Raw genomic sequence first — 13,300 nt, 5'->3', positions numbered from 1 at the left:
GTCAACAATCTAATGCCAGATTTTTTTACAATACAAACATTAAAATCTAAGATTACAATTTTGTAACATGAAACAGTATGATTTATTTGAAAACTCCACATGGAAAAATATCGCCCCATAATTCTAGAATTATTATATTTGATTTACTTCATTACTTAAAATATTATTTTTAAAGGATGAAAAAAAAAAAACGTGGCCTGTAAGATAGGCTATATTTAGAAACATCCTCCAAAAACGGACATATATAAATACTGGAAAGGAAAGATAGCTCAAATTTTAAGCTGCAAAACAAATTTGATTACTGCCCTTTTCCCGCGGTGTTTTAAAATTAGTCAACACTATAACATATACTATTCATGGGCGTAGCCAGGGGGGGGGTTCTTGAGGTTCAAACCCCCCCCCCCCGAAATTAAATCCCCCCCCCGCGAGACTGATTTTTACTTTCATTTTGTTTATTTTAGGTGAGATTTTAATACTAAATCATCACTTACCACAGCACAGCCGAGGCAGTTTTGAGTTAAAAACCCTCTACCAGGGGGTTTTGAGTTTAAATCCCCCTACCAGGGGGTTTTGAGATTTAAAAAACACCTATCAGGGGGTTTTGAGATACAAATCCTTCTACCAGGGGGCTTTGAGTTTAAAACCCCCTACAGGGGGTTTTGAATTTTAAACCCCTTACCAGAGGTTTTTGAAGTTAAATCCCCCTCTTCTATAAAACAAAACCAACAAATGCAAACAACAATCCCCAAATTCCAACAGCACAGTTGAGGAAGATTTTGATTTTAAAACCCCCTCCAAAATGTACGATAAACCCCATCTTCAATATAAAAAAAGCAAATTACACACTCAAAATTCTATGAGCGTAGCCAAAGGGGTTTTGAGCTTAAACCCCCCTCCCCTCCAGTTGGGGTTTGAAGCTAAAAAGTACCTCTTCAATATAAAAAAAAAGCAAATTACACACTATAAAATCTATGAGCGTAGCCAAAGGGGTTTTGAGTTTAAATCCCCCTCCTCCAGATGGCTTTTTCTTTAAAGTTTAAAACCCCTCCAGATGGTTTTGAGTTTAAAATTCCCCTACAGAGCGTTTAGAGTTGAAAACCTCTCTCTTCAATATTATTTTAAAGCAAACTACAGTCACCAAATTCTATGATCGTAGCTAAATAGGGTTTTGAATTAAAAACAAAAGAAAAAAACTCCAGAGATTTCTTAGTTTAAAACCCCTCAACAGATGATTTGACGAAAAAAACTTTCCTTTTCGATATAAAATCTAAAGCGAAATATAGGCAAGTGCTTGGTCAAGAAAGGTTACAAATTTATACCAGTGGCTTGGGCTCCATTAATAAAGTGTGAATAGTCTTCTGCCGAAATTGAAAATCATTAAATGTGTCTCAACAAAGATAACTAAGACAGATTTTAGGAGTCAGTCATAGAGATCGGGTCTAAATCAAAGAAATCATATGCCGAACTGGGAGTCGAATCCTTAGTAAGGTTGTGACAGAGCGTCGCATGAGGTTTTGCGGGACATGTTCTCACACAAAATGATTACGCAAAATAAGAGTTGCGGAAACAGCTTGCCGGAAAATGCGCCGAAAGGCGCGAGAGGGTCTAAATCAGTAAGAATAGCACATTAGGTTTTTGAAATAAAACTTTTTAATAGCAAGATAATGCACTGTAGATACCTCAGAATATGCATTTTGTTGGCTTTCAATACCAGAAATAGTGCTCGGCGGCGGGGCTTCGCCCCGCGCTGGGGGAGCACTGCGAACTCCCGCAGACCCCCTTGCTAGCAAGGGCGGGGAGTCTACAATAAACAATAAACGTCTTCCGAAAGGGTCAGAATGTAATAAAGATTAATTATGTACACACACATATATATATATATATAATTTATATATATATATATATAATTTTTTCCGCGGGGGGGGGGGGGGGGGTCAGGAGGGAACCCCCCCCCAAAACCCTCCCCGAAAAAAAATCCTGGCTACGCCCATGATACTATTTATAACAAAACTCTTATTACAAAGATTATATCAACTCACTGTGTCTGTCTGTCTGTTCAGTAAAAAGTTTTTACACGTAATAACTCCCACAACTAACAAAAATATAAAAATAGACGTTCAACAATTAGTTAATTAACTATTGATAATATGTTAATTTTTTGTTTGGTATCGAAAAGGGAGAGAAAATGTACTTGACAGATGTGGTTGTATAAATTGATTTAGTCCCCTTTATACTTAGTTTAAGAATTAGGTTGTCGCCTAAAAGTTTAAAACTAAAAATATATATCTACAAAAGCTTCTATTTTCATATGCCCTTCGCTGGCACAATAGTTAGTGTAGGCTATTAGTTCGAGGAGGGATAAACCCGCGAGCTTAAATTTAAGTCATCTAACAGTAACACTCACACAGATACCCCCTCTTCCCCCTCCCCCATTTTCCTAACTGGTACAGACAAGTGATAGGATAATAGCGCACAGAGTAAAGGTAAAAGGACGAATTGATATTGTCAGTCTAGTTACACCTGTAATGACATGACTGATTCAAACTAGTTCATTCAATTACACTTAATATAGGCTTTGCTTGAAAAAAAAAATTCTAGTTATTCATTACATCTAAGAGAACACACAATTTTAATTCACTAAAAAGAAAGAGACGATCAATTAATGAATAAAGTTCTTGGAGATAATTGGTTTGATCAATAACAAACACACATAGGACTACTTGCCGAACCCCCCCCCCCCCAAAAAAAAAAAAAAAAAAACTTTTTTTCATTAAATCTCACGTTAGTTATTGTTGTTGTTTTTTTAATCATAATACAAGCATAATTGTCTACACTCAGAGCAAAGACTTCCTTGTTAATTGATTATTGTAGCGAAGTCTATTTCTCTATGTTTTCCAATTTTCAGTTTAATAATAATTCATAAAATCACACAAAGTGATTTGAACTAGCTAACAATACAATAACTTTGAAAACAAAAATTCTTTTTTTTTTTTTTTGACAATTTTTTTTTCAGTATTTTATGTATTATAGCTACTTTACTTTTTAGTCTCCTGTCTTGGAGTGTCTCAAAGTTTAGATCAAGATTTACTACTGATGTTACTCTAGTTAAATGTCAATATACATTCACTTGTTAGGCCTATGTTATTTTCTGTATCATTTTTGATTACTAGCAGTTATTATACCTAGTAACCTAGAGAAGGCCGTGATGGATATGTTAAATTTTATTATCATTTTCTTTATTTCTCTAAAACTTGTGGACGCTCTTCTCTCCCTGATGTTGCACTTTATTATAAAATTAATTAACTTAATGATTGTGTTTCACGGGGTACGTTGTATTCAAAGTCATTGAACTATTATATATATATATTAGGACTGTGGCTGTAGTATAATGTAAGCTCATATCAGGGCTGATCTTAACTCTTTCTCTCCGTAATTATTTACCACATTCTGGTGGAATCAACTCTGATATCGTCAGTTAGGAGATAAAGAGTTAAGCATGGGCAAATTAGGTTGCCAGCAAGTGCCTCCGATTGGTGGAGGCCTTGCACAAGACTAATAAAAAAATATTTTTTTAAAATTAGAGCAGAAATAGCGACACTTGTGTTATTATTGGAGTACTGAACTAGAACACTAGGTTTTAAATAACTATGAAATTCTCTTTTTTTTTTCGCTGTTTATTTTTCTATTTCATTTGGGGGCCACCAAATTCACTTCACCTCAGTGCTCCAATTATTTTAGTCTGGCCCTGCTTATATCGATTAATTCGGTCTGTCTTTCTGTCCATCTGTCTGTCGGGTAAAAGGTTTGAGCATGTTACTTTTCTCAGACCCATTCTCCGATCAAGTTGAATTTTTGGCAGAGACAATATACGAAACAATAAAACAAATTAACCAATTAGTCAATTAATTACTACCAATTATTTTTTTTGTTTGATACCGACAAGGGAAATTATTTCTTCAGTATTCAGAGATATGGCTGAATATTTAAAGTTCGGTCCCCTTTTGATGGTTGTAGACCTAATTATTTCTCCCACATCTACTTTAGGATCAAATCAAAACCTTACCCTATTATTGATTGTAGCTAACAAAACATGAATCAATTTTTAAATTAACCAAAAAAGGAAATTAATTATTGATAATTAGTTATTTTAGTTGATATCAGTAAGGGGAAATAACGTCAGCTTTATTGAGAAATATAGTTTAAAACTGTGGAGTTCTTCCCCCTTTGATAAACTTTTTTTTTTCTTTTTGTAAGTATTTTTATAATTTTCATGTTGTTTTTTTTTTTTAATATTACAAACAATACAGAGGAATAAGACATTAAAAACATTATTTGGTTTTGTGGAAGTTTATTTCATATTTAAATTGCTTCAATTCATATTGTTAGCTTCAAATCATACATATATATAATATTTACAATCATTTAGTAGTTACATTTAAATAAATAAGATATCATTACATTTGTTACCGTTTGTAATAATTTTACATAATAAAAGATTTTACATAACAAAAGTCAAGCATTACTATTTAAGGTGTCAAAGCCAAACAAAAAAACAAAACATTTCAGTCTTACATTTGTAAACGGCGAAAAAAAAAAGCCTAAACTAACAATTTTAATATCTTTCAAAAAAAAAATAGATAAATAAAAACTAAATACATCATTACATTTTTTCTCATTATGTTATTCAGGAAACTTTTCAAATTCATATAGTTAGCTTGTTAAGTCTTTCAAATGTATTCTCAAAAAAAAAAAAAAAAAAAAAAAAAAAAGATATATTTGAATCTTAAGTTTAAAAAGAAAATTTGTCTTGTAATATAATGTATGACAATTTTCAAACATTAGTTTATAAACTAATCACAAGAGATATTGTTACATTATTCTGAAGGAAGCACAGACGAAATACACACTGGGTATGGGCTAATTTGCATTAAAAAAAACAACATTGACTTATGAAATTTTATTACAAACGGAAACAAAAGAATGTAACTAGCAAAAATTTACATAAATGTACAATAAAAAAAAAAATCAATGAGAATCATAAAAGTTTACCAGTACCATTGTTTGTTTTATCCATAGGGTTTTGTTGGTTCAAATTGTTCACATTTGACGTTAAGATCAATACATAGAGAGCATAAACAGTTGTTTTTTTTTTCAGATTTTTACCTTACACTAATAGATAATTATTTTAAATAAATAGTGTTACGTTTAAGCTACTGACCACTAAATACAGAAAACTAGATAGGGCACAGTGAAGCTGTACAACAGGCTACTGTGGGATTAATTAAATGTGATAAAATGGTTCACATTAAGAAAAAAAAAAAAAAACTAGACAGACTTACTATGAAAAAAACAACTAAAGCTTAAAAACTACATAACATTTTTACTTTATGTTTTTGTCATACATGAAGCTAAATCAACGGTGTGGCTGTATGAATTGTTTTCTGATGACTAGAGAGAAATATCATTCCATCACGCAAAGACTAGATTAGTCATTTTTATAAACATTTTCTAATTTTTCATGACTAGAGAAACAGACTATAAAATAATTTGAGAGAAATGATACTTTTCATACACCATAACGCTTGTGCAAACTGGCCAATCAAAGGTGAGGAAGCATGACTTTATGGGGAAGTACATATACAAACGTGTGTTGATAGCATTCTCCATAATGGACATGTTGAAAATATAGGAATGTTTTTTTTCTTCTATCTTCTCTAATAAGATTTTTAAAAAGGTATTGGTGGTAAAATGTCTAAATCAATGGATTTTCATTGATACAATTATTTTAAATTTCAGCAAAAGATTTTTACAAACTTAAACTATAACTCTTAAATGAAACTTTGTAAGCTAGTGTACACAAAATTGGATGTGATATGCAGAAATATATATACCCTTTTAACTTTGAATTTATTATGGTAATCAGGCTCATTCATAATTACTGCATTTCAGTGTAAATCGTAAATTCACACAAATTTACACAAAACTAATACAAAAAGAAGATATTGTTATAAATGTGTGTATTGAGTTAGCGGGAAAAAAATGATCAGATAAATGTTAACTCACACAAAGAGCATAGATTGCTTTATATGGCTTTGTAAGAAATAAGAAAACATGGCCACTGCTATAAAAGTCTCACATTTAATACGACTTCTCCATAATGTGAATATATTATTGATACATGGACCAAATAGGAAGGTAGCAAAGAAGGGGATAAAAAAATACAACCAAGAGTATTAGCATGTATCTGAGAAAAGGAAATACAGTCACGTTTATTGTATTTTAATTCGCTTAACAGCAGAAGTACATTTTCAATTATTGAAGTGGATAACTTATAACTATTTGAGTTGTTTTTTTTAAAAAGATCCCAAACAGGCCTACTGAATACTTTTCTATTCAAATGAGATTCCAATGACCCATTCACAAAGCTACGCCTACTCTATACAAAGCACTATTATATCATGGGGTCTGGATAAAAAAATATTGTACAGAAAGTATCTTGATAGATTACTTTCCATTAGCTAGTCGTTGTTACGCTAAAGTCAAAAAATTATATATTTACATGTGGAGAAAATGATTAGCTGTAAACAGCAGCTTCATAAAGCTCTCAGATAATCAGAAATTAATGAACCAAAATCAAGCGTAGGTCTAATAATGTCAGAAATTTACATTTCAAGCAACTAGCTTTTTGCAAGGAAAAAAGCTTTTTGTAGTTCAATCTGACTTCAAAACTTTCGTATTCAGCTGTTGCCGAAACCGACATTTTGGTTGTATCAATATCAAAATGTGAAATCCTGAATGACACTGACAAAGCCATTCAATTTCCTTCCGATCAGAGTGAAAGCTTTTGAAACTAGTAACACATACGAAATGAAGCAATATAAACTCGAGATTCCACTTTTCAATGAGTGTGTGTGGCTGTGCAAAGCCTAAATGAAATTGCGGGTACAATGTCCGCTCACACACTCAGCATAAAGGAGAAGATGGTAGCGTTCTATTTGGATAGAACAGATATTTATCAAAGCCCGGACAGAAGGCCTATAATAAGAACATTTCATCTGATGTTCTTGTTTGTTTTTTTTTAGTTATCTCCCTTACATAGGTTTCGTCTAAAAAAAAAAAAGGCGTTGTCGCCCTTGGTAGCCTGGACCTTCAATGCTTATACATAATTGACTTGCGTTTGCGTTCCACGCTGGTGCACGTGTCACGTGTAAGTCAAGTCAAACAACAACAAAGAAAGGTGCAGAATGGTGAGTATGTGCGATTGTACGTGTGTGTGAGTAAATGTATGTGTGCTTAAAAACAACAACAACATAGAATATTCTACCAAAAGGCAATTAATCTATGTGTTTGTTTTTTATTTGTTGTTGTTTTTTTTTTGGTGGGTGTGTGTTTCTGTAAGTCCCAATTATGGGACTGCATTACGCCAAAGTTTCAGAGAAAAACTAAATAGCGTAGCGTATTGTGGATGTCTGTTTGCGATTAGCCACTTATTTTTTGAACTGTGGCACTGTGGAAGGTCCAGTTTGTTCCCAGACACAAAACACTAGAAACTTAACCTTGAAATGTTCAAACTGATGAGTAAGAAATGAACAAGGTGAAAGGGATGACAGATCAAGCTTAAGATATTCAGCGACATTAAACCCAAATGATAGCTGTCCAGTTACAGCATTAGAATAATGGGAATAGAAGTGAATCAGCCAATATGTAATCCCCTTTTAGATTCACAAGCAGAGCGCTAATGAAAAGAAACAGTGCAGGGATAGGTCTGCAGTACCCTACGTTTGTTTTGACCTGAACACTGCTTAGTAACTGTAGAAGTAATGGCTCCTAGAAAACCTTTTGAAAGCAAATCTAATTTGCTATTTTAACTGAAAGGACAGCTCTGCTTGGAAACAAAGAATGTATCCATGTGAATAAAAAGCAATGTGCTGCACTTTGACTAAGAAGTATTTTATTTGTAGCGTTTTAGTTTGTGTAGTTTATATGTTTCAGCAAAGTGACCTTGATCAATGTGTCTCCTTAGTGGCAATTACTTTGTTCTCCCACGTGACTTTGGTATAGTGGTTATGGTGCCATTGGTAAAGAATTGTATTTCTACAGGAGAAAGGACGCCAAATCAATCACCACCTAGTGTTGTGGCGATACCTCAATGCAAGAATAATCATGGTCATTTAAAGTCCAGCTTCCTCATAAATCTTAGTGCCACATCGACATGGTAGCATTGATTATCACAGATAATAAATTAATAAATGTGCAGCAATGAATGACAACAATGCTGACACCTAAGTCATCAGTCTACAGTGACTTGTCAATAAAAGCCTGCCATCAGCTCTGACAGATAAGTATATTTTGAGATGCCCAATTATATTCATGTCACTTTTTATAAGGATGTATTCATAAATTGAAATTTAGGTAATGAAAGCATCCCCTTTCCCATAAATCACTAAATTAAAATTGGCCTAAAATCTGCCAAGGGGTTTTAATCTAGAGTCAGACGGTGACAGCCTTGCACTGGCATTGGATTTCAAGATAAATTTAACTACAAACAAAAAAATTAACCATAACCTACTTTCTATTTGTAACTTAATATGCAGACTACATTATACATTAACTATTATACTTATTTCCTTTAAGATATGGAATTGTTATGATTTTTTTAAACATTTTTTTCTTTCCTTTAATTAATGAAATATTTTAATCTTTAGAAACTTGAATTTTTTTTTAACTAAATTAAAAGTAAATTAAATAGTAAAAGGGACTTAAGGGAAAGTACAACAAATAATAATAAAAAAAAATGTGAAGTAATAAGGTAAAAGTGAAGGAATGGTATTCAGTAAAAATAATCACAGCGAATTCAGGAGCTACCCATGCCCTATGTTGTTACCAACATGTTTAAAACAAATAAATAACCCAGTCTAGTTTACTTGGGTATATATCCTTTGGTAGATGATGCTAGCATGAAAGCACTATTAACAATTACCAGTTTAAACTTAATACATTTTTTTTAAAAAGGGGAACTTCAGTCCAAAGAAAATTAAAGTGTAAAATATCAAACTAACAGTGTGGTGCTTTTGGTATTAAATATGTTAAAACATGTTTGGGAATTTCTACGAAACAATATATTATTTCAGGAAACTTTAACTCGAAAAAAGGGAGGGTAAAATAAAATTTAGGAAAAAGGTTCTTGCTAGCATCACCTACCGGGATAGAGGATAACAGCCTTAGAACTATCTAAAGGCAATATGCTCTATGTTAATTATCATAGACCCTAATAAAATAACCGTTTTTTGGCAGGTGGAGGGGCGTCATGATCCTGAGGTGCACGTCTGAACTTTCTTGCAACCTTGGGCGCCAGAGGTTCCTGTGGGTTGAGCCGTGCTTCTGATATAGATGCTGGTGGTTCTGGAAATAGCTGTCTGGCAGACTTTGGCTTGGGCTGGTAGTCAAAGGGTTTTGGCGGGGCTCTCACCTTGAGGGTCTGAAACCTGTTCACTTTCTTAGGTGCACTTGGTACAGCCAAGTAAGCAATGCTGAAAAATAAATTTAAAATACATAAGACTTTAAAAAAAAAAAACACTAAATTTATAGACCAACAAGAGGAATCTAAACCTCCACCTTCAATATTGAACACACACACACACACAAGCTAAAATATTCAAATTTTTAGAAGACAAAATTAAATTCAAATTACATAAGAGTGAAAAAAAATATATAAGTGGCTTTAAAAATCAAAACCTTCAGAAAAAAAAAGAGAAAAATAAACACACACACAGACACACAAGTTAACATATTTCAAATTTATAGAAGACCGAAAACTAAATTTAAATTACGTAAGATGAAAAACAAAATCTAAATTTATTGAAGAGGTCTTAAAGCCAGCAACTTAAAAATTGAAACAAAATAATTTAAAATGCATAAGACAAATAAATCTAACTGTATGAAAGGAAATGTAAAACCAGTAACTTTTGCTTGTTTCTCATTGGTCTACCATTTTACAGCATCAAGAAAAAAACAGGAAATACTATATGTGACAGCCCTTTGGAAATACAAATAGAAAATTTCACTACTAGTTTTGCTTTTTTGCTTAAGGTCAATATGACCCCAGGCCCAAAGGCATATTTTATCAATATGTGCACGCTATCTGTCCTGAATAATGAGGTTATAGTCTGTGAATGTCTTTAATTATACATAAGAAATCAAACATAGGTTTAAAGTACACAGGGCCTGTATTGTAACCATCAAGCACTAATTGAAATTTAAACCAAAATGCTTTACTAATAAATAAACGTATTCAAATTCACTTTAAAAAAAAAAAGCAGCTTCCATTTTATTAAAAATAAAATGGATGACCAGTGATCTGGCAATAATGTAGTCCTCGCATTCACTAGTACATAATTCTTTACATTCAAACAAAAAAAAAACAAACAATAAGTTCTCTCACATTCAAACGTGATATAAAAAAAAATCGCAATATGTGAAAGTAACTTTGAAATAAAATTGAAAAAACAAATTCCAAATACCATCACCATAATCAGAAAATACATAGAGAGTTCAATGTCTGAAATCAATCAGTTTTAAAAATGGCCAGGGACCATGTCCAAAGAGATGGTATGCTTAGATTGTAGGTACGGAAAGAGTGTCATAAAGATTTAAAACGTCGTTTGAGATTAATGCTAAGGTTTTACACATTAATACATCTTTTAAGATACTTTACTAATAATACATTAGCTTAACCTTGACGGGGGGGGGGGGGGGGGGGAAGGGGGCCGTAGCGCTGACCATATTGAAGACAGAGAGAGAGACACACACACACTGACCCAGTTTTGTCATTCTCTGCCGTGGCTTCTAGGTCAGCGTGTCACCTGTGTCACGGTGACTGATTTTGAACGTAAACATGTAGTAATAGGCTGGTGCGCGGTCTTTCCCACTTGCTGTTTCCCGGGACAGAACGGTCAGTAGGTCAAATAATTCCTAGTCGTTTTCGTTGTATACTTTAATTAAAACAATTGGTTGCCATGGTTATATGGCCCTAAGTTAATAAACATTTCTTAAACTAACTCCCCCCCCCCAAACAAAAATTTTAAAGAAAATGGTTGGATAATACCTGTGAATCAAGTCACAAAATAGTTCTAATCAGAAAAGAACAGGGAGTGATAACTTTGAATAGAGTACAAATGTGTATCAAGTGGCAAGTTTGTAATAATTCGAACTGAAAAAAGGATGGGGGGGGGGGGGCCTTGGATTAAAATTTCAAGTTTGTAATATTTCGTATGAGGAAGCTGGTAGCCTTGAATCGAGTTACAAGTTTGTAATAACTCTAATGGGTAAAATGATGTGTGTGTGGGGGGGGGGGGGAGTGATACATTTGAATAAAGTTACAAGTTTACAATAAATATAAGGGAGGGGGGAATACCTCTGACTCAAGCTGTAGTATTCTAATTAATTTTATAGTTTGCTTCCTTTGAATCAAATTACACGTTTGTACAAAATCTAATTTTGTAATACGATTAACGGTTCAAGGATGATTTTTTTTAATTTTGTTATATACTAACAAATTTAAATAAAAAAAACCAACAACACAGTCATTGATTCAGAAAGATATAGAAAACAACACTTACCGGACTGGTTCACGCTCATTGTAGGCCTGGATGTAATTGACTGGTCGCTGTTGTTGTTCCATTTTGTAGGGTATATCACTGGATACTAAATGTTAATATGACTTTAGGCGAATCACAGAACACGGAATGTAGACAATATTGCTAGTTCTTCGCAGCGCTGTACCAGAATTAGAACGTTATGAGTACATAGTGAAGTTATCTGCTTTCTTGCGATATCCTAATTCCTTGGTAGGAATGCAAACACTTGTAGACCTGAAGTACTGGTATCAAATGTTGCCCTATCACGCTAATGTAGAATGTACGTTTTTAATGTAGTAAACGTTTATTCATTTATTTTCGATAATTTTGGTCTACCTAAATCTAGTATGAATTAGTTGCCTTAGCTTTGATTCAACATTGTCGTATTAAGTCCAGTGTACATTTAATACGCTTCTTGATAATAGCTTGCAGCTAATTTGCTAACTTAATCTAAAATGCCAAGAAATTACTTTTCATTAGTAGTCTCGTTCACTTTTAACTACAAACTAGATGTTGACATGTCATACTGACAGGTATAGCGATAATGTTAGATAGTCCAATTGAAGAAATGATTCAGAATCGCGAACTAAGTTTGTAGATAGCACAATCAATCACAAATTAATGCTATTAGATCCTGAAGCCAGCGTAAAGCAGAATGCACTATAAAAGTTAATCATCTATCATGAAGTTCTAATCCAGATTGAATTTGTTTTTAATGAACAGAGTTTGGCACAAATATCTTGAAGTATCTTCTAGTGAACAAAGTGCACTTAATAATCCAAGAAATTACAAAGTAAATCCGTAGAACGGATCAACGTTAAGTTAAAAGTATTTCCTTAAGAAAGCGCGCGTAAGTGGATAATCCAGACGGGTAGGTAGGTAAGTGTCGCGGGAACACGCTGGACTGTTGTGACACACCGGTATTAATGTGGACACTCGGTGACCGGCTACCAGTCTTATAGGGGGAGGCCAACAGTAGGTAAGAAGCGAGAGAGAGAGAGGCGAGTGTGTATATTTTACAACCATAACGAGGCAGTCCGCTCGTCGTTTTACGATCCGACCAATCAGGCAGAGCGAGGGAAAGCGGGTACGCAAAATTACACAATGAAAGAGACAGAGAAGGGGGAAGGGTGGGGGTAGCGGTCAGTTGTGTACGCCAAGATGAGAAGGGGTGGAGAAGGAGAGGGCGAGCGTTTGGCATTTGAAGGGCTATTGTATTCAAGCGTGTCATAGGTCACTAGCTAATAGTCCTACATGACCATTACAATACTGTACGATTAAGTGCATGTATAGTCTGCTTGTAATGAAGTCTAACCATGACACTTTACGACAGGCGCTGATCATAAACTTTGACATCTCCAACTAAATTGTCATTAATTCAAACTGCGTCTTCTCCAGTTATCCCCCTATTGTGTATCAACTAAAGACCATAAGCCTGGTCCATTACACGGCAGAGGTCCCTATTGTACTGTAATTGAATACATTTACAGTGTTATATCTTTCATAGGCGTATCACAAGGGAAGAAACGATGGCACAATAATGAGTTGCTCTAACATTGCTTATCATACAACATTGGGAAAGGGGGAAGTACTGTAGTCCAAAAACATTTAGTAATTAGACTCACATTCAGAAACCATCATTTGCAAAACGCTTTCTACAAATA

General features: G+C 33.7%; 1 protein-coding gene across 1 annotated transcript; it reads right to left on the bottom strand.

Moving 5' to 3' along the window:
- Positions 1-8,753: 8,753 nt before the first annotated feature.
- LOC106057576 (uncharacterized) lies at positions 8,754-12,936 on the bottom strand. Its single transcript, XM_013214821.2, has 2 exons — positions 11,619-12,936; positions 8,754-9,530 (listed from the first exon to the last, which is right to left on the bottom strand). Exons 1-2 carry the CDS (start codon positions 11,678-11,680, stop codon positions 9,269-9,271), a joined length of 324 nt encoding a protein of 107 aa, XP_013070275.2. The 5' UTR covers positions 11,681-12,936; the 3' UTR covers positions 8,754-9,268.
- Positions 12,937-13,300: the final 364 nt, after the last annotated feature.

Source organism: Biomphalaria glabrata, chromosome 6 (assembly GCF_947242115.1).
Source record: "Biomphalaria glabrata chromosome 6, xgBioGlab47.1, whole genome shotgun sequence".
NCBI classification, from domain to species: domain Eukaryota; kingdom Metazoa; phylum Mollusca; class Gastropoda; family Planorbidae; genus Biomphalaria; species Biomphalaria glabrata.
The sequence above is the reverse complement of the archived record's forward strand: the minus strand, read 5'-3'. Positions and strand labels throughout refer to the sequence as shown.